This window comes from Pelodiscus sinensis, chromosome 3 (assembly GCF_049634645.1).
Source record: "Pelodiscus sinensis isolate JC-2024 chromosome 3, ASM4963464v1, whole genome shotgun sequence".
NCBI lineage: Eukaryota > Metazoa > Chordata > Testudines > Trionychidae > Pelodiscus > Pelodiscus sinensis.
In genome coordinates, this window is record NC_134713.1 from 132,483,402 (window position 1) to 132,510,992 (window position 27,591).

At 42.2% G+C, this 27,591-nt stretch overlaps 1 protein-coding gene and 1 long non-coding RNA gene across 2 annotated transcripts; one reads left to right on the forward strand and one right to left on the reverse strand.

Annotated features, from left to right (window-relative positions):
- Positions 1-1,783: 1,783 nt before the first annotated feature.
- Positions 1,784-13,684, reverse strand: LOC142827984 (uncharacterized). The gene is made up of 4 exons (XR_012902831.1): positions 13,585-13,684; positions 7,237-12,122; positions 3,365-7,021; positions 1,784-2,319 (listed from the first exon to the last, which is right to left on the reverse strand). It is a non-coding gene; the product is annotated as an uncharacterized LOC142827984 (long non-coding RNA).
- COX20 (cytochrome c oxidase assembly factor COX20) lies at positions 13,623-25,129 on the forward strand. Its single transcript, XM_075924894.1, has 4 exons — positions 13,623-13,763; positions 23,203-23,317; positions 23,455-23,518; positions 24,538-25,129. Exons 1-4 carry the CDS (start codon positions 13,731-13,733, stop codon positions 24,677-24,679), a joined length of 354 nt encoding a protein of 117 aa, XP_075781009.1. The 5' UTR covers positions 13,623-13,730; the 3' UTR covers positions 24,680-25,129.
- The last annotated feature ends 2,462 nt before the right edge of the window (positions 25,130-27,591 follow it).

The following is a 27,591-nucleotide window of genomic DNA, read 5'->3' on the forward strand; positions in this document are numbered from 1 at the left end:
AGTATGCATATATGTGTGTGTAAAATTATATATATATATATATATATATATATATATATATATATATATATATATAAAGCCTTAACTTAATGTTACAGTATAGTACCAAACCTATTATAATGTAACATACAGATCCTTATACATATGTATAAGACAGTATTACAATATTGCACATTACTAAATAGCATTCTGAGTGGTGATCTGGCAACCATAGAATGGGTAGGGTAAAAATCCATTCAGACACAAGCATCCAGCTTTATTTACAACCATATCCCAATACTCCTTACAATCAAGAAGGACATATACTTGCTCTCCTTCCAGAATCCCTCTGTACCGCCTATGGTCCTCTGTCTCTCTCTGGTTCTTCTGCTGTTTCTGCTGCTGTTCTGTGCTTTTCCTAGTCCGCTCATACACCCACACTAAAATCTGACAACTTCTTGCCTAATATACAATTTTTTACCCTCTCTGATTAGATGCTTTCTCAATTTCAGCCATTACCATAATTCCTCCGTATTGGGAGATACTTCTTTGAGCTAGACATAGCTGACATTTTCCCCGCACACCTAACTCATCCCTCCCATCAGGTATTCTGAAGTGAACTCAGCCTTCCCTGGTTGAACTTGATTTCACTCCTGTATGCTATTGGTCAATTCTGTCTGAATCCTCCATTTTGATTTTTTTCGTTGCAAAATCAGTGTGGTTGCAATTTTAGACTTCAAGCTATACCTTCACACTATTACTTATTAAAAGTCTTAGATGTCGAAGTACATTTTATACATTTAAGCATTATGATACTGTGACCACTTTTGTTATGCTAACTGAGGGAGGTGATTTTTATGATGTTTTCTGCTCCTCTTTGCATACTTTCAGGTGCATGGCTGGGTGCTGTTCTTGGTGCTGATTTTCTTACAAAAGGCTTTTAGCTGCTTTATACTGTGCATCACAGAGGGGTATCACAGAGGGGTATGTCTACACTGCATTCATCTTTCGAGAGAGGAATGCAAATGCAGCGGAGCGAAATTGCAAATGAAGCATGGATTTGAATTTCCCACACTTAATTTGCATAATTGCATCCAGGTGCTTTTTCGAAATACCCTATTTTGGAAAAAAAACGCCGTCTAGATGGGGTTATTTCGAAAAAAAAAACCTTCTTTCAAAATAACCCTTAAACCTCATTTTTTAAGGAGTAAGGGTTATTTCAAAAGAAGGGTATTTTTTTAAAATAACCCCATCTAAACTAAGGGGGGGGCGGGTTTCAAAATACAGTATTTCAAAAAAGCACCCAGACGCCATTATGCAAATGAAACATATAACCACATCAAATTTTAGTGGTTACATGGACTATTCAATTACATGCTATCTAACATCTCTAAGCAGTATTATACATTTTCCTCAAGCCACAGAAAACAATTAACTTAAAATAGTATGGCTACGTCTACATTGCATCCCTTTTCCGTAAAAGGGATGCATATTAGGCGTATCGCAATTGCGAATGAAGCAGGGATTTAAATCTGCCCCCCTTCATTAGCATAAAAATGGCTGCCGCTTTTTTCTGGCTCGGGGCTTTGCCGGCAAAAAGCGCCAGTCTAGACGTGGATCTTTCGGAAAATAAAGCCTTTTCCAAAAGATCCCTTATTCCTGAGTTTAAGAGGAATAAGGGATCTTTCGGAAAAGGCTTTATTTTCCGAAAGATCCATGTCTAGACTGGCGCTTTTTGCCAGCAAAGCCCCGAGCCGGAAAAAAGCGGCAGCCATTTTTATGCTAATGAAGGGGGGGAGATTTAAATCCCTGCTTCATTTGCAATTGCGCTGTGTCTAATTTGCTTCCCTTTTACGGAAAAGGGGTGAAATCTAGATACAGCCTATAATTTAATTGTCTGAATAATTGTACTTTCTTTATCCACTACTAGAACCTAAGACTTCTGCCAAAAGCAACAGAACTTCATTCAGATAACAACATTGTTTGTCTACAATTGCTCCATGTTCCAAATCAATGAATGTAAAAAAATTGTTTGGCAAACATAAAAGTACAGGATCATGTAACGTGAGATTTCTATTCTGAATATGGGCACACTGACACGTTACCCCATTCTCTGAACATATTCCTATTTAGTATTTATTCTTCGTCGAGTAGTGTCCCCGAGGGTGCCCCACTCGAGGTGCTGGGCTCGCCCCGGTGCCGCAAACTGGAGGATTTTTGCTAGCAGTAGCCCACCAGACTGCTGCCTCACGTCTCTCAGCTGAGCGCTGTCCGGTCTTGTCAGTTTCCTTCTAACCGTCCACGGCCGCAGACAGAGATAGGACGCGCTCTCTCTATGATCTTAGGAGAAAGGGAGTTTTAGTGTTTAGTTTTAGTGTTTAGAGTTTAGTACTTACTTAGTAGTTTGTTAATTCAGAGTTCATGTTAGCAGTTCCTGTTAGTAGTTGTAACGATTTTATCGCGTTTTAAAAAAAACCAACTGTTTCAGTTCCAGTTCTCTGGTGTTTAAAATCAAGACTTTATTACAATATCATCATGCCAGGACCTTCTGGCTTTAAGAAATGCTCCCAGTGCCAAGAGGCAATGCCTGCATCGGATGGGTGTTCCCGGTGTATCAAGTGCCTGGGAGACAGACATATTCCGCTTAAGTGTGCGCTCTGCATGAAACTGACAGTCAGGGCAAGGTGCGATAGGGAGATGAGGCTACGGATGCTTCTCTTCAACAAAGCCCTCCAAGTGCCCGAAGAAACTGAATTGCTCTCGAGCTCCCCGGCAGGCATGAAATTCGCCCGGCTACTGAGCAGCCTCAGCGCAGAAAGTCGAGTCCCCCTCCTAGAGTGAGTGTGGGGGATAGACCCGGTACCTCTGGCATACGACCGAGGCACCTGACCGAGATAACGAGTGTGATGGATTTAGTTCTGGGCGTGAGGACACAACCCCTACCTCGGGATCATGGCCCAGCAAGCCCACCGTCTTAAAATTACAAATTCAACAGTTAAATGGGCCGAGCTCCTGATGCCCAGTGGGGACTGTGGGGTGGATCGGGGCCCAGAGAGCCCTGCATCCACAGTTCCCCACCTGGGGTGCCTCGGTCAGTCACCACGGTTCTCGGGGTGGAGGTCCCTCTTGCTTCGCACCTGTTTGCTTCTCTCCCGCGTTGCGAGCAGCATGGAGGGATAAAGGGGTGGCTAGGAGGATCCAGGCCCACCCCTCTCCACCAGGTCCCACCCCGGGGCTCTAAGGGTTTGGGTCTCGGCCCATACCCAGCTGATGGGGTCCCATCCTGTAACGTGTGAACCCACGGGCACCAGAATGGCTCTGCCCCATGCTGCTTCCTAGCCTCCCTGGAGTCCGCGGTTTTTGGTCCTGAGCCGTTGGCCCTTACCTCTTTGACGGAGGTACGCCAGAGTCCTCCCCGCGGCTCTCCTGGAGTCCTGGCTTCCCGTCTCCATCGGGGGGAAGGAATCACCTCCCTGGCGTTCTCCCCCTTGCTCCGGCTCGGGGGTGGCTATTAAAGCTCCTGCCGGAGGTCACGCCGTGATCCCGAGGTAGGGATTGCGTGCTCACGCCCAGAACTAAATCCGTCACACTTGTTATCTTGGTCAGGTGCCTCGGTCGTATGCCAGAGGTACCGGGTCTATCCCCCACACTCACTCTGGGACAGGGACTCGACCTTCTGCGCTGAGGCTGCTCAGCAGCCGGGCGAATTTCATGCCTGCCAGGGACCTCGAGGGCAATTCAGCTCGCACCCAGAACTAAATCCGTCACAACGACCAAGGGCTGTAGTTCATCGGCCCCACGCTCTACCATGCCAAAATGCCCAGTACCGGCCTCTGCTAAAGGACTGCGGGCTGACTCAGCACCGGCAACAGCTTTAACGGCTGTTCAGAAGCCGGCAATGGCCGCACTGGCATCACCTTCCCCAGCGCCTGCGCAGATGGAAGCAACTCGGCCGGCATCGGCAACAGCGGTGCCGGCTACAGCGCCATCGCTCTCTGCGGAGCCGGAGGCACCGGCACGGCAGCCAGAGATGGGTGCCAGTGCGCCTCTTCACCGGTGCCGGAGCCGGAACAGCTTTTGGCACCAGCAGCACCGGCTTACTTATAAGGCAACAGCTGCGTTGCTGAAGCTGACTCTGCAGTGGCCAGCCCCCTACACACGGCACCGTCCTCTCCATGCATCTCCTCGGTGCTGGCCAGGGCACAGCGGAAGGCAGAGCGCATTAGAACGCCCTCCCTCACTCCAGATCAGGCTGCTTTCTCTCCGGGGCCATTATCACCAGAATCATCTTGCTCTGCTAGTCACCACCGTGCACCACGTCACGTCTCTATTAGGGACAGCTATTACAGATCACCTCATCACTCCCCTTCACGACGGTACTATCAAGATCACTATTCTCGCTCCCAGTCATGTTACACCATGAGGTCTGTTTCCCCAAGGTCATCAAGACCTTCAGCATATTCACATTGCTATGGTTCACCACAAAGGTATTCCCCAGGATGCTTGCCAGGGTTGTATCATCACACACAATACTGTGACCATTATTACTATGACCGTCCATGCTCATTCAGCAGACGATACCCGCGATTGCGATCTCCGTGTCGCAGCCGTCCAGCTTCTCCATGTCACCCACCGCCAGAACCCCTCCCTCCTGCAGCTCTGCCAACACCGGCAGAGGGCACGATATCGGCCCATAGTCAGGAGGAACAGGGTGACAATCATGTCCCACGCCAGGAACTACAGTGTTCAGGCTCCCTTGACTGTTAGTCATCATCGTCACCCGATGACGCAGTCTTTCTAGAGGAATCGTTGTCGACAGAGGACCACAAACAATTTCAAGGTCTCTTTAAAAGAGTGGCTCAATCTCAGGATGTGCAAACCACAGACGTGCAACGAAAGAAGCACTGCTTGCTGAAAAACTTGCATCCTTCCCAAAAATCTAAGCTAGCGCTTCCCTTTGATGAGGCCATCTTGGAGATTGCCAATGACATCTGGCAGACTCCAGCAGCTTCTCTTCCAACCAATAAATGGTCGGATAAGAAGTATTTGTCAGCCGACGGTCAGGGCAGTGTGTGTGGGTGTGTCTCCTAAGTCTTTAGCTGCTAAGACACGAAGTCTCATTGCAGCGGGCAGCCCAGAAGGCTGAAAGGAGCCCCGAGAGTTTAACATCCGTGACTTTACTGCTAGGACCGAGGTCCCGTCGCAGAGGGTAGCCAAACAGGCTAACAGACGCCCCAGTGTGTAGGAAGAGCTTATTACACTTCAGATTTTAGCTGCTAGAACACGGGGGGGGGGGGGGAGTTCCTTCGCAGCGGGCAGCCCAGGAAAGGCTGAGAAGTGTCCCAGTGGACCCTGTCACCTGGGAGTGACACAGATCCAAACGCCCAAGCTCTTCCTATAACTGTCCCTTTATGACCGGCTGAAGTTCTTTTAAATTGTGCTTGGTTCTGTTACAGCAACTGAAGGAGTCAGGCTAAAACTTAAACAGTTACAGGTTTATTGAGGAAGCTTATAAATCATATGGTTGCAATGGCTATTGTTCTATTTCTTAACTACTAGCAAAATATAGATCTTAAAAATGGTTACAAAGAAGATAAAGATAGAAAAATAGAAATAATGGTACCAAGTAACAGCTTACTCTTTCTATGTGTACACTTAAGACAGAGGACCACATCCAGGTACAATTTTTACCCCCTTCTGTGCCTCTCAACTCCAGCATGTCAGGCCAGGGCCGGTCCCTCAATTCCTAGGAAAGACGAAAATACGAGGTGGGCGTCCCCATGGAACCTCGAGAGGTCAAACACCTAACCCGACCAGCAGGTAGAGGGTAGAATGACACTCAAAGTGAGTGTGTGCTGGACCCATCTTTTATACCCATTTTGGGTCACGTATTTCTCTTTTTTATCTGTCATGCCAAATGGGGCTGGTCTGTCTTTTGTGAGACCAGTTCTTACAAGGGAGTTGTGAACTTAATTTACACTTGTAAGAGAGATAACTAAATTGGAATTACTGGGGATTCTTTTCTCAGTGGGAAATTCCTCTTCCAGGGACTGTGTGTGTGTTCGAATCAACATGGGTGCCAGCCGGGGCAGTTCTCGCAGCCTCGAGGCCAGCTTATTGACTTAATCGCTCTCTCTCCACATATCTGTTTTCAGCTCCTCAGGATCAGATGAGCCAGCATAGACTATGCTGATATTATTGCTCCTTCTCTGTCCTGTATGCTTCAGGAACCTCAGAGAGGCAAATAAGATGGATGAGATGGGGGTGGGCGGTCTGTCTGGCTACAGTATTTCATAAGCAACAAGGGGATGGAGTTTCTGTTCACCCAGCGCCAATCCAATTCTCTCGTCATGGATGCTGCACAGCAGCGATCGAAGACGACACAAGCCAAAACCACCGTCAGTGACAAAGAGGCTAAGCGACGGGACATTTTAGGAAAGAAAGTTTATTCTTCCACCACCTCAGCCATGAGGATGTGTAATTAAGTGGCTCTCCTTTCAAATCACGATTTTGATAACTATTCGAAATTGGTTCCTCTTTTAGAACATCTGCCGGACTCGAAACAACAAATTTTAAAGGCGATCAAAGGTGCGAACAGCATTGCAAACCGCACTTGACACGGCCGACGCAGCGGCACGAACCGCAGCTACCGCTATAGTCATGCACCATGCATCGTGGTTGCATCAAGCTGCTGTCCCGAAAGACCTGCAAGCCAAGGTTGAGGAGCTGCCCTTTGATTGTCAGCTGCTCTTCACTCAGTCCACCGATCAGGTTTTCCACTCCGGCAAAGACTCCCGCACAACTCTGAGAACACTGGGGATGGGCACGCCTCCATACAAGCACAAGAGGTACACGCCCTACAACAAACAGAGGCCTTTTTCTTATGCAGCACCCCGTACACGACCATATACGCAGCAGAGACAAAGTCAACATCCACAAAAATGACGGCAACAACCTAACAAAGCGCCCATTCACCAGCAGGGTCGGCAGCAAGTTTGACATGTCGATCGACGGACTGTGGACCACTCCTTTGACAGAGGCACTACAAGACGCATAAGGTTTATTTCACCACGGGTTGAGACCTTACCAACACCGTTGGTCTCTTATATCCACCAACCGTTGGGTCCTCGACATAGTCGCTTCAGGATACGTTTTCCTTTTCAACTCAATCCCTTCCCCCACCCCACCTTTCCCATCCCTTTTCAGGGACCCCTCTCATGAGATTCTTCTGCAGCAAGAGGTGTCTCGCCTGCTTACCATAGGAGCAGTGGAGAGGGTACCAACTCAGTTTCAGGGAAAAGGATTTTATTCTCGATACTTCCTCACACAGAAGAAATCAGGGGGTTGGAGACCTATCCTGGGCCTATGCCAGCTCAATCATCACCTGCGGAAGTAAAAATTCAAGATGGGTCACGTTCGCCTCTATCATCCCAGCTCTCAAGAAAGGAGATTGGTTCGCGTCCCTCAATTTATAGGACGCTTATTTTCATATTACGATACATCCAGCCCACAGGCAATTCCTTCGGTTCGTAGTGGGCACGGACCATTATCAATACAGGGTGTTACCTTTTGGACTTTCAGCAGCACCATGAGTTTTTTCCAAGACTCTGGCAGTGGTGGCGGCCTACCTTTGACGCCTCGACATCGCGATATTCCCATATCTGGATGATTGCCTATTAAAGGCACCTACCCTCGGCGAGGCTACACAGACAGTCACCATTACCACAATGGAGTTCAAGGCTCTGGGGTTCATTATCAATCTCGAAAAGTCCTCCCTGACGCCGAGTCACAGCCTAGCATTCATTGGTGCACGACTCGATTCACTGACGGCGAAGACATATCTGCCCACAAAGAGATTCCAATTGATCCGGGACTTGGTCCAGACTGTGTCAATTGCTCCAAAATGCCGCCTCCTGACCTGCCTACAGCTGTTGGGTCATATGGCTGCCACCACATATGTGGTGCCTCATACGAGACTTCACATGTGCAGCCGTCAGCACTGGCTGTTTACGGTTTACACGCTGGGTGGCACGGCACAAACAGGACAGTATCCGTTCCCAGACACATCAGGGCTTCACTAGCATGGTGGGGCAGACCCAAAACGATGTTAATAGGAGTCCCCTTTCATGGGCAAAAGCCTTCACTGCAGATCACGACAGACACGTCTTTGATCGGTTGGGGGGGGTCCATGTGCAGGAACATCAAGCTCAGGGCCTTTGGACGCCCCAAGAGTCCCTACTACACGTAACCTTCCTTGAGTTATGAGCAGTATTCAACGCCTGCAGACATTTTCTTCACATGATCCGGGGTCTTACGATCCAGATCCTCACCAACAACATATGCATGGTATATTATGTCAACCGGTAAGGTGGTGCACGCTCACGCCCCCTCTATGCAGAGGCTGTGCGTTTGTGGAACTGGGCAATTCGTCATGGTATCACCCTTACCACGTCATGCCTTCTGGGCAAGGACAATGTTATCGACTATACCCTCAGCCGCCACTTCCTTCCCCAGCACGAATGGGAGTTGAACAATGAGGTCGTTCACAATCTCTGCCAGCTCTGGGGGTTCCCCAGTATAGACCTCTTTGCCACTCATCACAACAGGAAGTGTCATCATTACTGCTCACGAGTGGGCATCGGCTCGGCTTCCTTGGGGGATGCTTTCCTGCTCGACTGGGGCTGCCATCATCTACTCTACGCCTTCCCTCCTTTCCCACTCATTCTGAGGGTACTGGAGAAGATAGCATTGGAGGGTGCAACAGTAATTCTGATAGCACCCTTTTGGCCCAGGCAAATGTGGCTTACACAACTGTTGCGAATGTTGGCGACTCAGCCACGGCGATTACCGAAACTGGCCAATTTGCTATCTCAACAGCACGGTACAATAACCCATCTGCACATTGAATGTATGCATCTGACAGCGTGGCTCCTAGTTGGCTCCAAGCGCCTGAATTGATCTGTTTGCAGGCTGTGCTGGTAAACAGTAGACGTCCCACTACTCGCAAAACATACCTCCATAAATGGCACAGGTTCCAGTCTTGGTGTTCGACAAGAGGTTTCGACCCTCTTTCCCTACCTATTCAACAGGTACTCAATTACATTCTATACCTAAAGGCGGTTGGGTTGATGACTTCTTCCCTTAGAGTTCATCTGGCGGCTATCTTGGCCGTCCGCCTACCAATCGACAATCATTTGGTGTTTGCACATCCACTCACCAAAAGATTTTTAAGAGGGCTCGAGAATCTATATTTGGCTCACAGAATCCCACCAGAGCCGTGGGACTTGGCTTTAGTCTTGGACACTCTGACTCGTCCTCCTTTTGAGCCACTTGCGACGTGTAACCTATGGATGCTCACAATGAAGGTGGTGTTTTTACTTGCCATGACTTCAGCGCGAGTGAGCGAGTTAGCGACTCTCTCCGCCCACCCACCGTACACAATATTCTCTGGCTATGGGTTCGTGCTTCATGTTCACCCCTTCTTTTTACCAAAGGTGAATTCCATCTTTCACATAAACGAACACATAATCCTACCGACATTTTATCCGAAACCACAAACCTCATTCGAAGACTCACGATTGCATACGCTAGACATCAGACGAGCGCTGGCCTTCTACCTGGATAGAACACGGGCTTTCAGGAAGTCTCAGAGCCTCTTCTTGTCTACAACAGAGCAGAGCGTTCGAAGGGCCAACAACTGTCCACTCAATGGATTTCCAATTTGATCGTCTCCTGCATCACACACTGTTATGCCCTGCGTAACAAATCTCATGCCCACTCTACCAGAGGCATGGCTGCATCCACTGCTTACCTTAAGGGTGTCCCCTTGCAGGACATATGCCATGCAGCGACTTGGTCTTCTGTGCTTACCTTCACCAGACACTATGCTCTCACAAAAATATTCAAGAGCGATGCAGCGGTGGCCCAAGCTGTCCTGTCCACAGTACAGAGGCTGTAAGTCCAAAGCACATGTCTAGCATTGGACCACTGCTGCGTACTCACCTCCAGTGGAGCACCCTCGGGGACACTACTCGACGAAGAAGAGAGAGTTACTCACCTTGTGCTGTAACATCTGTTCTTCGAGATGTGTGTCCCCATGGGTGCTCCATGTCCCGCCCTCCTCCCTGCTTCGGAGCTTCTGTTTTATCTTTTTCAGACGCTTCCAGTTCGGAGGAAACTGACAAGACCGGATCGCGCTCAGCTGAGAGGCGTGAGGCAGCAGTCGCGCATGTGCGGTCCGGTGGGGCTACTGCTAGCAAAAATCCTCCAGTTTGTGGCACTGGGACGAGCCCAGCACCTCGAGTGGAGCACCCACTCGAAAAACACACATCTCAAAGAACAGATGTTATTGCACAAGGTGAGTAACTCTCTCTTATCAATTAAGAATAGCACTGGACAAGATAAAAATCAAGGTCTCTGTCTTAAGAAGTTTATTTTTTTACTCTTGACTAGTTCTCTATATGCTGTCGATTCTACATACAGTTACAATCCTTCTTAAAGCAAGAATGATCAATATAATTCAAGGAAAACTAGAATAGATCATGATCAATAAATGGGACAAACTCAAGGGTTAAAATATTGGTAGTAAATTTATTTCCCAAAAGAATTCTCGGTGTAATTTATATCATTGGAATATTCAGAGAAAAAATAGAAATTAAACACACATATCAAGAGGGGAAAATATGATTTTCTCTTACTACTGTTGGCTCTCAGACACAGCATAGCGTCAATCAGCTAAACAGAAGGTTCTGAACAGAAATATAGTCACATCTATTCTTGCTATGCAGCAATTCTGCTAATAAATTTGGTGGTGCTTTGTTTTTTACCATTTCAATTTCAAATAAAAGCTGACACTGTCAGCTGTGCTGTTCCCCCTTCCCCTAATGTACCATCAAACAAGGAAAGAGGTGGGGTGGGAAAGCAGGATTTCTACAACAGGATGACAGCCTCCACTGTTAGTGAGATCTTTGACTAGACCCCACAAAAAGTAAACAAGATCATGCTGATATAGTTACTTTTGGGGATCAGAGATTGCAACCACTGGGTCATGAAGATGAGGAGGGCAGGCAGCATCAATATCTGCCTGATGGGTGACCCTTGCACAGCCAAGTTCCAGATGCTCTTATACATAGTCTGGAAATATAATGTAGTAAAATCATCCCATTGAGAGCACTAGAACATGGGTCTTGTGAAAAAATCCAGAGTTTAGAAGCACCTCTCTCTATAGCATTAATAGCATACAAAATAATGGGCTTGTCAGCCTTCTCGTGGGAATTATGAAGAAACTTAAATTGAACAGTGTGAGGCAACTGCTTCATTATACCACGTAACAATGAAATTCTTCTAACAATGTTTTGTCTGCTGGAATGCATTTCCTGCAAGGTAAGTGGTTAACTCGAGGAGGAGACAATAACTTATTCATTGTGACACTGGAAATGTGCATGGAGTCAATGATTTTGTATTGGACAGGCAAAATAGCATGAAGACTCTTCTTTCTAGTAATATTGTTATTTGATTCCCCTGCATACATATAAAACACAAGGTAGAATTCATCTGAGGTCCAGTATAAAACCTAGGACAATGGAGTTCTGGCCCAGGAGGAGTGTACCTAGGATCTACATAATACAAATAAATGACAATATTATTGTACAGTAGATGACACTACAGTATTTTAAGGCAAAAAATAACTTCTTCCATTCTGTTGTTCCAAAATAATCACATTCTTTATTTCAATGAACCTAATCAGGAGCAACAGTTCTATTTTTCTTCATAATGGCCTGATTAATATCTCAGGAATATTAGTATTCTATATCATTCCTTATTTCAGTCCTTATTGTTTGAAAAGTCTTCTTGAAGGTGTAATTTATTTTTAAAAACAGAATTCAGTGTAAAATAAAAGTATATGCTTCCAATGTCTCAGGGAAGAGATTGCTACTAGTTTTCTATTTAACATATTTTACCTGTAGTACAGTGCCATATATTTACAGAACTATATAAATCATCATAATCATAGTTTAAAATGTTTTCAAGTTAACTTACATCATTCGGAATTCAAACTATCCTTGTCTGTCTTGAATTGATTTTAAGAAACTGGTAACCAGTGCATGAACTCTTTTTGAGCATGCCCTGTAGACAACAAATTCCTAAATAGAAAAAGAGCAGACTACACTTTTAGTCCATCAATCAGCTCTCAAACATTATTTGAAAATTTAAATCAGTGGCATTTCCCCAATGAGAAAATATTTTTAAATCAATAAGCAATATTACAAATGTCTTGAAACAACAGTGCAACCCCACCAAGAAGGAGAGGATTCTATTTTTAAAATGAATTCTCCCAACAATTCTGTTTAAGAGAAAAACCTATATTTTTCTTAAAGCAACTCTTTTTAATTTTTTCATTCTGCCCCACTGAAAAAGCTGTTCTATGCCAGCTAAAAAGTTAAAAAGTTGATCACTATCTTCTCAAATACTACATTTATTGATTTCATATGTATAATAGACTGAAAAGACCAATTACAGTATCATCTCATGACAATTTCTTATTGCTTGTTTTGCCTAGTTTAGCTGAAAATGTCCCAAGTAATAGTATTTCAGCACTCATCTTGAAAAAAAAATCAAATGAACAATTTATTCTAGTAAATCTCCCGATCAGGATGTTTTTCTTGATTCTCAGTGTACATTTTCTCTTCATTATTATCCTGTTATTCCTGTTGTTTCCTACAGTACCCTAAATAATCCCTCTCCTTCCACAGCATGCACATCATTCAGTTATTTATATGCTGTTATGCATCACTTTCCCTCTTCCACTACTTAGTCATTGCTCACCCAGCATATTTAGCATGTTTACATGTTTGGTTTGTAGTGCCTCTGTCTTAACACTCTTTAATTCTGGTTGCCCTGTTTGCAATAGGAATTTAATCTAGCTGTTAAAATTGGGGCAAGGCCTAAAGCTTCATGATATGTATCACAGGGAGTGCTAAGCATAATTATATTGAATGCAATTTAGCTGCCTTGGATGCCAGAACTGCTAGAGATGGGACTGGTGATTAGACACCCCTGCAATGGGCGTATTAGGCTGAAAGGGACAGATGTGGACAGGGGCAGGCTCTGCTTTCCCTCACGCACAGCTGTTGGAACTAGAGGGAGGGGAATGAGCTATAAGACCCCGGGGCTTGAAGTGGTTTCCATTGCAGGGGCTGCAGTTTGGGTCAATGGCTCTCAGCACCTGCACTGTACAAACTGTCCCGCGCCTCTGCACTCCCTCTCCAGGGGGGCACCCCCCCCCCCACACGTGGAGCTGCCCCTGTTGGGAGGTGACACCAAGCACTGGCCGGTCCTGGCCCTGTCTCGCAGCCTGAGGGGAGGGCTGCTCACTCCCCCCCCTCCGTTTTTCATCTCGTCACGTCTCCCCAGGGACACTGGCCCGGGCCCACCCTGCCCTCGGGACGCGCGCGCCCTGTGTACGGGTGACAGACTGAGCTAGAACGCGCGCGCGGCCGCCGAGCCAGGAAAGCGAGGCGCGCGCGCGCACGTGCGCGCCCCCGTGCTGCTCCGTGACCCATTTCAGTGAACAAAGGATTTTGCTGGAATCTCTCAGCGCTGTACCTAAAATGGCGGCCGGCGCGCTCATCTCGGGCACCATAGAGACGAGGCGGGGCGGCTAGAGTGGCTCCCGCGGGCGCTTTTCTCTCGCGCTTGACAAGGCCTGGCCCGGCCTCGCTGGTAGCGTGCGGGGGGCCGTGAGCGGCGCCATGGCGGGGGAGGGCGAGCCCGGCTCGGAGAAGGTAAAGCGGGGTCACAGCGGCACCTTCGCCTCGTGCGCTCGCTGGGCGGGAAGGGAGCTCGGCTCGGGGGCCGAGAACTGACCCCCCCCCCGGTGTCCGGGGCGGGTCCCGGCGGGTGATTGATCCGCGTGTCCTGCCCCCCCAGCCGGGCCCCTCCCCCGGGCGGGGTTTGCTGCAGCCCCCGCAGGGGAGCCGCTCTGGGAGTGCGGCCCGGACCCCTGCGGGTGTATCCCGGAGGCAGGCGCGGGGAGCGAGCGCGCCCCTCCCGCTCGCCCTTGGGCTGCCCAGCTGTTTCCGGCCCGCCGCCCCTGGCAGGTGCCTCCTCAAGGTTGCAGGGCTCCCAAAGCGCTGCCTTGACTCGCCGCTGGTTCAGAGTGAAACGTTGTGTACCTAAGTTCACAGTTGTAGGGGATTGGGGGGGGGACCAGCTACTAACTGTGTAATTGATGAGAGGGGTAGCCATGCTAGTGTGAGACTTGACACTCGCCCCCCTCCCCGGGAAAAAAAAAAGGTCCTGTAGCATCTTAGAGACTAAACAAAAAATGTAGATAGTATCTTGAGCTTTCGTGGGCAGAGCCCACTTTTTCAGATGAATGGGAGTGCCTCTTGCGCCAATCATCTGAAGAAGTGGGTTTGTCCATGAAAGCTCATGGTATTTTATATATCTATATTTTGTTAGTCTCTAAGGTATTACAGGACCACTTGTCCTTTCAGCTTTTTTATGTATTTGATGTTGAGAGTCAAAAGTTGAAGCTTTGTAACTGTTAAAACACATGTCAAAAGTTTCCAAAGTAAATATTCTGAAATCAAACTTCAGTTTTTGAGCAGCATTTTTCATATTTAACTGTACATTTCAGTTCATAAAAAAATTCCAACAATTTGTAAGTATAAGTGAAATCAGTGTTTATAATGCGTACCTATAATATCTAGTCCTCTGAAACCTATCTATTATGCATACAGCTCATATGTGAATATTCTAAAAGCTGAAGAAGGTATGTGCTAGGTAAATGTCTTCTGTTCACTTAGCTTTGATTAGCTGCTCCCTGAGATCTGGGCATGGATCTTTGGGTGACCAGGGTATTTTATATATTTAATATATCTTGTAATTTCTACTGTATTAACTATTTTTTACTACAGAACATGCTCTGGAGGCTTCATTTGTAAGGTAAAAGTTCTTGGTACCAAGGCTCCAATGGAGCTGCCCACCTTCACGATACTGATGTGGCACAGACCATCCCAAGGAGTCCCTTGAATCTGCTCTGTTTGGGGCAAAACTCCTCATGTCCTTTTGTGGGCTAATCCAAGTGAGATGGGGGAGAGAGATACTAAGATGTCCAGATCCCCTTCCCTACATGTTTTTCCATGGAATGTGAATCAGGGCTCTTCTAGATTCAGAGGAGCCTGATGATTGCCATGATGCCATCAACCATTGACAAGTAAATAGGAAAACTCATGGGAATTTAAAGGAGTGGAAGATTCCTGTAACTTTTTTACTCCTTTTTAATGGATGGCACCATTGTGTGCACATATGCAGCATATTGTTTACCAAAATGTTGTGTAGAAAAATACAACTTAACTGAAACCTCTTACATGCTCTTAAATTTTACTTCCAGTTAATTTTAACTATACAAGAACCTCTCTCCTAAAGTTAGAGTAGTTGCAATCTGTCCTCTGCTGAAGTACTTCTGATCTACAGGGGTGGTTAGGTCATACGGTGTTGGCTTTCATCATTCTATCCAGTTGGTGAAGTGTACTAAAGATAGCTAAAAATATAGATGCTTTCCTAAATATAGCTTTTCTACATAATCAGGTGATTTAATTGTCACAGGAATGTTATGCAATCACAGTTGGGAAGAGAGGCAGTTAGTACAGTTGAAAGTGGGAGGGAAGATGGTCTATGAAATTTAATGTGTGAACCACAACTATGAAAAAGCTTTTAAAATCCTTTCTCTGCTTTAGGACTAGTTTCAGACAATGGTTACTTTAACCTAAGCCACAGACCTCTTTTAAGCATTGTTTATAGATGCTCCAAAATTGCTGGTCTTGTCAACCATTTCCATAGATGTCCAGTATGTTGGAGGGGGGGGGGAGCTTTGCCTTCCCAAACTGCCAGACACAGCCACGCCCACTCTCTGTCCCCAGAATGCCTATTGTAGGCATTCTGAGGGTGGAGTGTTGCTGCCCTCAACGCTTGCCTTCCCTGTGCTCCTGGCCAGGGAGGCTGGAGCCATGTGACCTCCTCCCTTCCCTGGGGTTTGGGGAGCTGCGCTGAATGCATGCATCCCCTCACTTCTCTTCCCCTTCCTGGTGCTCTGGGGAATGCTTGGCATGTTGCCCTGCATCTCTTTCCCTCCCTAGTGCCCTGGGGAGGCTGGAGTGTGCTGCCCTACTACTTCCTCTCCCTGTGGGGGGTGGGGGGAGGGCTCAGCAGAGAGGGGGGAGCCTGTCTCCCCCAACTACATGAACCACCCATGACCAAGGCCCTGATTGTGCTAGGTTCTCTGAAGTCCCTGAGACTCTGGTCAGTCACAGGTCATCACTGGTGCAGAGCAGCTTGCAAAATTGGGACCTAAGTGAGCATTCATGAAGATGTGTCTGCATTTAAGAATAATTGTTAAGGGGACCATTTAGTAAGTCTTTTGAAAGTTGTTTTTTTCACTTCACTGTGGTAACTTCAAAAGTTTGCCAACCAAGTCAGCCTTTCAGGTCTTTTTAACAAGGAAAAAAATCACCATTTCCTGTCTTTTTGTTTATTATTTTAACTTAAGCAAAGAAATGGTGGTCTCACCTTTTCTTCCACAATTTTGAAGGCCATTATTTTTCATGCTGATATTTTGAGAATTCTACAGGTTTGTACATGACTAAAGCCTTACAGAATGAAAGTGGAAGGAAAAGTAACATGTTAAAAATGTTGCTTGTTTCTTCTGTTACTCTTTTCCAACCTTTTCCTTTCTGTTATAATTTGTGTCTAGTACTACTGGACAGTATATTTCAGACTGTTTAAAAATATTTACAGTAGAAAGTGAACCTATTAATTTAACATGCATTCTCTTTACTAATAGAAATATCTGCTAAAACAAAGCTTGTTAGACATATTCTTTACTTTTCTTGCATACATATCTAAGTACAGTAAAAATGTTTTGTATAAGAAATTTGTGTATTTGAAAGGTTTTTACTTTTTCTGTTGCATGTCCCTATGACACAATTTTGCATTAAAATTGAATGTCTTGATTCTGTGATATGTGGAATGCTCCTGTGGAGTGTTGACCACTTCCAGAAAAGGATAAAAATCAACACATTTTTTAAAATTATTTTTATTTAAATTGCTTTTTTCCTCAAAAATCACTTTTATAAAAAAATCCAATCTAAAGATATATTTGAGCTATAATGTATCTTAATTAAAACGATCTCCTCATGGAATAGAGATTAATTCTATAGTAGGAGACAACATATTGTAATGTTTAAGAACATTTTTGTAAATGAGTTCCAATAGTGCATGGATTAGAGGCCCAATAAATAAAATGTATGAAATTAAAAGTTTACCAACCTGAAGATCCTAGATTGGGGTTCAGAGTCTTCTGTATAGATTATTTAGGTTAATCATTCTATCTACTCAATGGGACTCAGTGCTCAGTCTAGAAGATACTATCAGAGATACTTAGTTTTGCAGTTCTCAAAATGTGGATTTGTGTCTCCAGAGAGAACATGCTTAACAACAAAAAATGTTTTTAAATAAATATAGAGGTGAGAAATAACAGATCTCAACCCAATTGGCCTTCTACAAATATGTGTACACAGAGTCCATCTCTAAAAATGCAAAGTTTAAAAAAGAATAGAAGATTATTGGGAGTGGAATAGATCTGAACAAAGAAAAATAATCTGAGAGAAGTGTGAGGAGGAGGGGAGCGGCAGTAGAAACAAAAGTGAAACTAACTGAGCAGCATATTCCAGAAGTCTTGAGTTGTTTCTGAATGTAGCGTTCATTGATGCCAGATCTGCCATACTGGTGTCTTGCAAGAAGGTAAAACCTATAATGGCAGCAGGCTGTAAAAAAGACCCCATTTAGGAATATTTTAATAAAGTTCCTCTACCTGTGGGTAAGACAGACATGCATGTGAAATGCAAACAGTGCAACAAAGAAATATCACTTGTAGCAAAAAAGAAAACAATCTCATCATCCCAGAAACAACCATAGATAGTTTGTTATAACCAGATTACAAAAAGAGGTAAGTGATGGGGGAAAATGTCCATTTTGTTAATGCAATAAACTCCTTTCTATATGATAGAGAACCTATGTTTCATTAACATGGTTCAGCCATTAAGACCAGGATACAGTCCACCCGACAGCAGATGTTGCAGGCAAATTGCTGAATAAAGTTTTATAAAAGAGAGATTGAGCCAAATGCAAAAAGTCTAAAGGGTAAAAGATTTTAATCTGACTCTTGATGGGAGGAGGAATGTCCACAATGATCCTGTTGTATGTGCTTGCGTGACAACAGGAGAAGGGAATGTCTTCCATAGAAACAATTGATACATCAGGAAATGTACACACTGCGGAATGGTCACAAGATGTAGCAGTAAAGGCTGTAACAGACAGTGGGGTTAAAAAAAAATAAAATGCCTAATACACAGCTTGGTCACAGACAATGCTGCAAATGTATCCAATATGAGAAGACATCTAGAAGAGTGAGGAGAGTCCCAAGCTAATAATGTGATTGCAGTGCTCATTTGATGCACCTCTTAGCCAAAGGATTCAGTGTTCCCGAAATAAAGGCTAATGTTGAAATGGCAAAATACTTCCATAACAACCATTTTGCAGCAGCTGCTCTAAAAAAAGTGGGAGGAACCAAGTGAACTCTCCCACAAGGTGTGATAGAACTAATTAGTGGATTGTTTTGAGCACTATATCAAGAACTGGCCTAATCTGATGACAGTTTGTGAACAAATCCATGAAAAAACAGATGACACTGTCACAAAGTTCTCAATATTGAGCTTAAGAGCAATGTTGAACACATGCTGAGTACCCTGAAGCTTATTTCTGTTGCCTTGAGCAAAATGCAGGGAAATAGCTGTTTTATTGCTGATGCTGTTGAAATTTGGAAGGAACTGAGTGAGATCTTAAAAAGAAAAATATGCAGTGACTGTTAAATTACAAGTATTAAAAAAATGAATGGGTCAAGCACTATCTCCAGCTCACTTTCTTGCAAATATTCTCAATACTAGGTACCAGGATCAAACCTTAACTGCTGGAGAAGTGGAGTTGGCTATGACATGGGCATCCAGCAATCATCTTTCCGTAATGCCCAACTATAATAATCTTTAGATCTGAGAATGAACCATTCAAGAAATACTTTAGCTGATGTTTTAAAGAAAGTCATACCAGTGACCTGGTATAAGTCACTTAAGCACTTGAATTCAGAAACTGTTGAAGTGATAATTTCACTTAACAGCAGTACCTGCTTCTTCTGGGGTAGAAAGAATATTTTCTTCCTTTGGATTACTTCATCCAAATTGAAAAATCACTTGGGACCTGAAAAAGCAGGAAAACTTGTTTGTGCGCGCCCCTTCCCTCTCCCCGAACTACGAACAAACAGGAAAACAAAGGTGAAGACTGAGTTAGCTGCAGAAGCCAATATTTTAAGTTTCTTGTGATCTGGCTGACAGTCTATTTAATTTTTGTATAATTTTTTAATTGCATTTAACTGTTTTAGTTAACTATTTTAAAAAATGAACCCGATTTTTAAAAAAAAACTTGAATGTTTAACTAAATTCACAAATTGATATGCGTGTTTTGTTAAATTATGTTTGTTGAAGAAAAAATCCAGAATGCATACTGGAATATTACATATTTAGTTAAATAAAACAATTTAAATGTCTGTCTGGTGATGGTCGTCTCTTAATACAGCATGGTAAGAAAATCCACCAAACATTAATGATTAGCCTGTTGAATTGGAGATAGTTCACCTCCCAAAGACTTCATAAATATCTTCTTCAGTTACCTTCTGTAAATGAAATAACCAAACAATCATTAATTTTCAAATGTAAAACTAATCTGAAAAGTTTTCAAAAAAATTACTGTTTAAAACGTATAGTGTGTACTTCTACAAATGAAACTGACCTCTCTGAGTTGTGAACAATATGCATTAAGGTTATAACAACCACCAAGAATGCACTTGTATGTAGAAAACCATGGTTAAATAGTCTTCCTAACTAATGACTTAAATCATGATTTAAATCAAATCCACCCTTCTTCCAGCTCCCCTTAACATCAGTGGAAACTTGAGATGTTCAGTACTTCATATAATACTGTTCTCTTAGTAGGCCTACTGATTTTAGTGGAACTGTTTGTGGAGTAAGATACTAAACATAACTAGGGAAGTTTATGAATAATGAAACAAGATTTTGCCATGGAGCATTCTGTCATGTAAACATTACGTATGGGCTTGTCTCTTCATAACTTTTTTGACAAATAGATCACCTTTCATAATATCCATACTTTCTGGTATTGTTTGGAGTTGTAAACAATTTTTCAGTATAACAACAGTTGAAATACTATTTTAGAGGTATGCATCATGCAGTACATACAGGATGCCTTCTTTTCAAACAGCAGCTCAAATGACTTTTTCCACATAAGCTGCTGAAAATATTCCTACTGAGAATACATAAGTCTTGGCCCTTACTCATCTCAGTTGTTGAATGGATTTGGTCCTAAATCAATTTACATTCATGTATTTAATCTTCCTGCAAAAAGATTTTGATAGGGCTTCTAAACGTGTGTACAAATTCTAATCTCATAGATTTACAGGCTACTACTAGTCATAAGGATTCATAAGAATGTAAATTAAGTCTCTCACAAGTAATATAATAGTACCTGACTGGTGCTGAGCCAGAGAATTTGTCAAACCACAGGAGATCAATATTGTCTAGCAGCATTACTGATGCTTCTCTACTGCTTACTGGGTTCTTAAAAAACGTTTAGGGGCAGATTAGAGCTAAATAATAGCACAGAACAGAGCCAGGACTGATGGCCGTAAACAAACTTTCTGGGACCGCAGGAAACTTGGCCACATTCTTGGTAAGGGGACATAAAATCATGGCAGATCACAGATGTTGCCGGACTAGAGATGTTCAACCTGTATAGCATCTTTTGTACCACCTTGTCACAGGGTAACTGGTTTCTATGGTTAGTCTAGGCGCAGGTCTCCAGGATCAGAGTAGGTGAGTCCAGTCCGCCCTATAAAAGGGGGCTTGGCTGCACCTGAGGCTAGAAAGATGGCTAGTGGTCAGGAGTTAGGAGGGTGATTGAGAGAGGAAAGCTACAATGGAGTGTCACTAATGGTCCAAGAACGGTACCATTGCTAATGAAAAACAAATTAAAGATACTGGGTGACAGTAACCATTGATCATAACATATACAATATATAAGGATTTAAAAGCAACCGAATTAATAAATACAGAAATGTGCCTTCATAATGGACAAGGACATTCTTATAAGCAAGAAATGTAGATTTCAACACAACAATAACCTTTACAACCATGAATTTTTTAGGCCTTTTGATATATATATATTAGCATTTAAATAGATTTTTTTGGAAAAATACTATTAAGTAAGAAATACTATCCGTTAACTATTTTCAGTGCAGATGACCTAGAAATGTGTGTGGATTCTTTTATAAATCTAAAATAATAAACATTTTTTCTTTTGATAATGTTATTGCTAATTATGGACCAGCATATGAGGCTGATCAGTATTCAATAATGTTTGTTGTTCGAATTTTCAAAGGGATCCAAGGGTAATAGGTGCTCAATTCCCTTAGTAATCCTAGGGTATATAACACTTTTTTCCCCAATAAAAGATTGTGTTTAATTCCTTTGTCAATTATCATTGTATTTCTGATCAGAGTAAAGATAATTGTGCTCTTGAAATTCTGCACTTCTTTTAGAACATATGTTTTAAATGGGGGGGAGAGGTCTTGTGGAAGACCTACTATTTTTGTGAGTATAAATGAAGGTGTATAGATTTTTATAACTTCAAATTATTCTGTTAAAGTATTCTGAGTAGTGCTGCCCAGTCTCCTGCAATGCCTGCCTGATAAAGATATACTTGCTCTCTCTATAATTTAGTCACGGTATGTTGTGCTATATATGAACTACAAGACAGATGCAGATAAAATATGCTTTAAACAATTCAATAAATTAGTCAGGTTCAGGTTTAGAATCCTGGCCTGCTGACTAAACATATAATGCTTAATCTACAAGTTCTTAAAGCCCTCCTCGCTAAGTCATCCAAAATTTCAGTGCTTAAGATAATGCCTCAGAAAAACAGATTTTAAATTTGTACATCTCAAATAACTTCATAAAGTGGATAAATAATATCCTTATTTTTGTGGTTGGCCAAGTAAAGAGATATAAAGCAGTTTGTGTGAGCCTGTATGGCCTGGTATGTAGACCTAGGTCAATTAATCGAGAAACTTAGAAATTGGGGTTCTGTTTCCAATACTGCCACAAACATCTCACATCTTTTACTAAGTTATTTAAGGGTAAGATGAAAATTAGCCTGGGGGTGGGGGTTGAGCATGACAAGAATATTCACCATGTTTTTTCCACCAGTGTTTTATTGAAATGTTCATGTCTAGCTTTTGAATAATGGTTAAAAAAAATAATCCCTCCCCCCCCATGAATACTTACTCTTGATTTAGCCAGTGTCCAGCATCTACCTATGTCTCAAATTTTGTGGGGTAATGTGACTTCGTTGGAAAGGCAGGACACAAACATTTCAGAATTGTGCCGTTGTAAGTCTTAATCCCAAAAAATACTTTTTCATTCTGAACACATTTTAGTTGTGATGGGAGACAGCTCTGAAAATCTGAGAGATACCATGAGTTTGTTTGTATGTGTGCTTGTGCCCTTTCATGCATACAAACACAAAAAGGGAATCAAGTATGTCTTGTGGTACTGCTGAGATTGGAGGCTCTATATGTACATTTATTTATCTAGAACTTAAATGAAAGTGGAACTCGTTAGCAAATGTATAATCACTGAATTAGTCCCAGTATGGTTTTAGATGGAATTGATGAATGCTTATAATGAATGAAAATTACTGGTAACATGCATTTACTTCATATAATTGAATTACAAAGTGGGACAAATTCCACTGACTGCTACTGAATGTCAGGGATAGATAACTGGATAGATTTGGGATGAATTTGGCTCTGTCTACTTTTGTAACCTCATATTTGACAGTGCATTATTTATGCAAACAAATATAGCTGGAAATGAGTCTCATGGGATATTTAAAATAAAGCCAAAAGCAAATTAACTACGTTGTACTAATGACTGAATTTATAGGGGACCACTTTTTTGTCCAAAAATCAGAAAGAGGGATGGAGAATGCAACTCTAATGTATTTTTAAATACTTTGTTTTTGTTTTAATTCTAGTCCTTTAAGCTCCTAGGAATCCTTGATGTCCAAAATATTCCCTGTGCACGAGAGTCAGTACTCTATGGTTCATTGGGTTCTCTAGTTGCAGGCCTTGGACACTTTTTAGCTACCAGTAAGTGTGTGTGGTGTTTTTTTGCATTTCTTCAAAAAGAGAGATTAATTTATATGTTTGATTTTTGTTTTGCTAGTTGAGGAAAAAAAAAGATGGACAATAGTTTTCATTATCTATTTTTTCCCCTTCTTTTTCAGGTAGAGTTAGAAGATCTTTTCACTTTGGAATGGGAGGTTTTGTTTTGACAACCTTAGGATGCTGGTATATAAAATGTTCTTTGAATTATGACAGATCAGTGCTGCAAATTTATACATGTATTCTTGTGCTATCCTCTGTGACCTTTCATACTGATCTTGGAAGTCTTCATGGCTCTTAGCCATGCTTCCTTCCTCTCCTATAAATCCATTCCCAAAACTTATTTTGGAAAGAATCTTCATTAATCTTAAGCTATCAGACTTAAATTTAATTGTAAATAAAATATTAAAAGAGCACTGTGCTACGTGTGGCTATTCGCCCAAAAGACCGTGCAGTCCTCTTGTTCTCTTCCTTCTTCGTGTCTCCTTTTCCTCCCACTGTTGAGTCTTTCAATTAAAATTGTAACTTAGGGTATGTCTACACTGTGGTGCTATTTCGGGATACTTCCAGTATCCTGTAATAGCTATTCTGAGACTTCTAAGCAAGCTGGGTTTTTTAAATATATTGGGCTCGCTATTCTGACATCCCTGCCAACCTTGTTCCACAAAGAACTAAGGGATGTTTCAGCATAGTGGTTTATTTCAAAATTTGGCACTGTGTAGACAGTACAAAATTACTAAATAAGCTGTTTAGAAATGAACTATAAGCTACGCAACTTGCATACCTCAAATTGCATAGCTTATTTCGAGCTAAGGGTGCAGTGTTACACCCTGAGTGATCCTGTGAACTGTTGAAAGATGTATTTATCTTCAGGTTCAAAAGTAGTCAAATTGAAATCAGCGAGGACTGGTCACGTGTTTAAAACTATACATGTATGTAACTATTTTGCAGGATCAGGACCAAATTTAGATCTTTAAAAGTAGAAATGGATTATATGTTTAGGATAAATGTTATATGTACCTGCTTACATGTGGGAATTCCTAGTACAAAGTGGCTATAGAGCCATGCCTTACAGAATTAGCAGCTGTGCTCATGTTTACATAAATGTTGTAAAATGTCCAGTTAATGATGTATAGAATTTTATGGTTCATACATAACTAGTTGAACAGCTATAACCTGATATTCTCATTTTTTTTCCCTTTAAGGGTCTATTGCAGATACAATCATGCAAAACTAAGGATTCAGCAAAGAATTATTCAAGAAGGGATGAGAAACAAGATTTTATATGAAAGTAGTGATTTTGATCCAGAAAGTAAACAAAATAAAAGCCAAGGAAGCCATTCTTAGCTTATTGAAGAGCAACCTAATGATCAGATGCAACCTGTGGCATCTTAAAATGGAATTGGAAGTGCAAAAGCAAGCACAGAATGAGAACAAAACTGATAACCTACCTGTTGTTTTGCTACTGGACTCAAACTACTCAGTCTGTTAAAGAAGGCCCTATCAAATGTTAGGATTGTGTATATATCTAAACATTGTGTACATTTATATACGAATCAGGGATGGCTGCTTGGTCTCTAACTTCTTGTCTTTTTTGGGGGGGAATAAAAAGATTAATGTCATTGCTGAGGATTAATAAAGTTTCAGAATTGTTTAGACCAATGGTGTGTAGCTCTGCTAAAATGACTGGAGATTTTGTATTTTACATTGAAAGAGAAATAATCCAGGCTATAATTGTTTCCCCATATCTAAACAAGACCTTTATAAATAATAACATTAAATGCAGTTTAGTCTCTATGCAGCTTCATGTTATTTCATGTGAAAAATTATTCCTATTAATTATTTTAATAAAAGGAATATTAATCTGGTTGGCTGAAACAAAATGAATAATGAAAAGATCCCTTTTATCTCTGTGAAACATATGCAGAATAACCGGCAATTTCTACCAGTGATGTTAGCTAATGAAGTCCCTTAATAGACACTTTTAAATAGAGGCTAGATAAAGGTGGGATGTTCTTGATTTAAGTTTGAAATAGTAATTTGCTAGTAAGTCTTCAAGAAGGCTATTTGCTACTCTTTTGTACGGTTATGTTCAGGGTTCTTTGGCTAAGTCTCCACTGCAACTTTCTGCCTCGGTGTGTGAAAAAGCACCTCTCTCAACAATTTACAGTACTGCAAAGTTCCAGTATAAACCTGACTATAGTGCTGGGAGCACATTAGCTACTCTCCTCCATGGAGGTGCTGACACACAATTCTCCCAGGGTGCAGCCACACTACACTCTTAGCTCGAAATAAGGTACATAATTTGAACTATGCAATTTGTATAGCTTATTTCAAGTCAATTTTGAAATAATTTATTTCATAATTGTGTGCTATCTACACAGTGCCAAACTTTCTAGCATACACAAAGCCTTTATCTTAAGAGTCCAGATCTTCCAGTTAAAGTACTCCTTTGCAGTAACCTGTACTAATTGTAGTTTAATAGTTGGCAGAGAGGTACCTGCTTGCCTTGATTAGTCACAGTAATGAGTTAAATTGACCCAGCAGTAGTTTGTTAGTTTGAAATGTGCACCATATATTGTTAAATTGGTGTTTTAAAACTCACTATTCTATATTAGAAACCCTTGTATATACTATTGTTTAGCATATTATTGAAACTTTCCTGTAATTCAGGGTTTCTCTTTGTAGATAGTGCTACCCTATATTGGGCCATTAGTGTCAGTGATGAGGATGCTTAGTACTTGATAGAATCAAGCCTTTATTCTTTTTAAAGTGCATTATTTAATAGACTGCTCTTGGTCCAAAGTAGTCAATCCTTTCTAGTGTACTCTGAAAGGGGTTTAGATTTATTTGCATTTCAGGGCTGTAATAACTTCATATAATATAAATCATTTGATCAGGAAGCAAGTTTTACACAGACCTATTGAATATTAACCAGTGTGTCATGTTTAATGTCTTTTACTTAAGAAAACACCACTCTATGCCAAAGCACTTCCCTTTAAAATTACCTGTGAGTATAGACAAACTTTTTTAAATTTTACATACATGTGGATTAATCTCCCAACTGATTTTTTTTAATCCTATTTTTCTTCTCCTGTTGAGTTGAATTATCCTGTTCTCATCTTGTATGAGAAATTAACAGTAAAAGGGGATTTTGTTTGGGAAGAGAGATGTTCAGTTTAAAAGTTTTTGTATGACGTATAAAATCTCTGCAGGATTCTGGTAATCATAGAATCATAGAATAATAGGACTGGAAGGGACCTCAAGAGGTCATCAAGTCCAGCCCCCCGCCCTCAAGGCAGGACCAAGCTCCACCTACACCATCCCTGACAGATGTCTAAAGTACTTTACTTTGTTAAATCTTCCATTGACCAGAGTATCTGTACAAACTCATACATAGGACAGTAGCCACACAAAACAACTCCCAGTTCAGAAAGGTAAGTATTTCCTCTCTAGTTTTATGACTTCCTCATAGGTTTCTGTCCAACTTGTTACATACAGCAAGTGAGAGTGACAAGGGAACAGATTGCTATGCATTGTTCACTGCTATATTAATACATCTCTGAGTAGTTCTTGCTCTGGGAGAATAGGAATTGCAATGGAATTACAGCCTAACAAAGGGTTGAGCATGCTTACTAGCTGAACAGGCATAAATGGGATAGGGGAAAAAAGACAATAATACAGATTACAGTTTACAACTTTATTTGAAAAGAAGTGTAATCCACTCATGACTGCCCTTATCTGCATGTTAACTCCTTCCCCAGCAATCAGCAGTGAACAGATTTTCCAACAAAAGATCATCTGGTAGAGGAAACTGGCAAAAACTTGAATAGAAGAGAGGAAACTTCAATTTTAGATTGACATTCAGTAGCCCTGTGTTATGCTAGGTCAGGTTAGGGATCACTTACCCCATGTTACAGTATAGGGGTAAAGAATATTATACAAAGCTGGAACATCAGCTCATGTGCCTGTGTATTATATTTGAGAGATTTGCATTGAGTAACTGGTAATTACTTACTTGTGTTGTAGCTAATTGTTTTAAAAAACACTAATTTGTGGGGTTGGATTTTGCAAAATATTCTAAACTAGAATTTTCTTCTAGTAGAAGAAACCAAACAAAATAGGGAAAAAGTTGAAAGCAGCAATAATTTCACTGTTTTTGCATTATATTCAAAGTGTGGGAGGACAGTGGTAATATTCCCTGCTGCCCTTTCAGCAGTAGTATCAGTTTTAAACTGCTGCCAAGTGCTTTTCAGCAG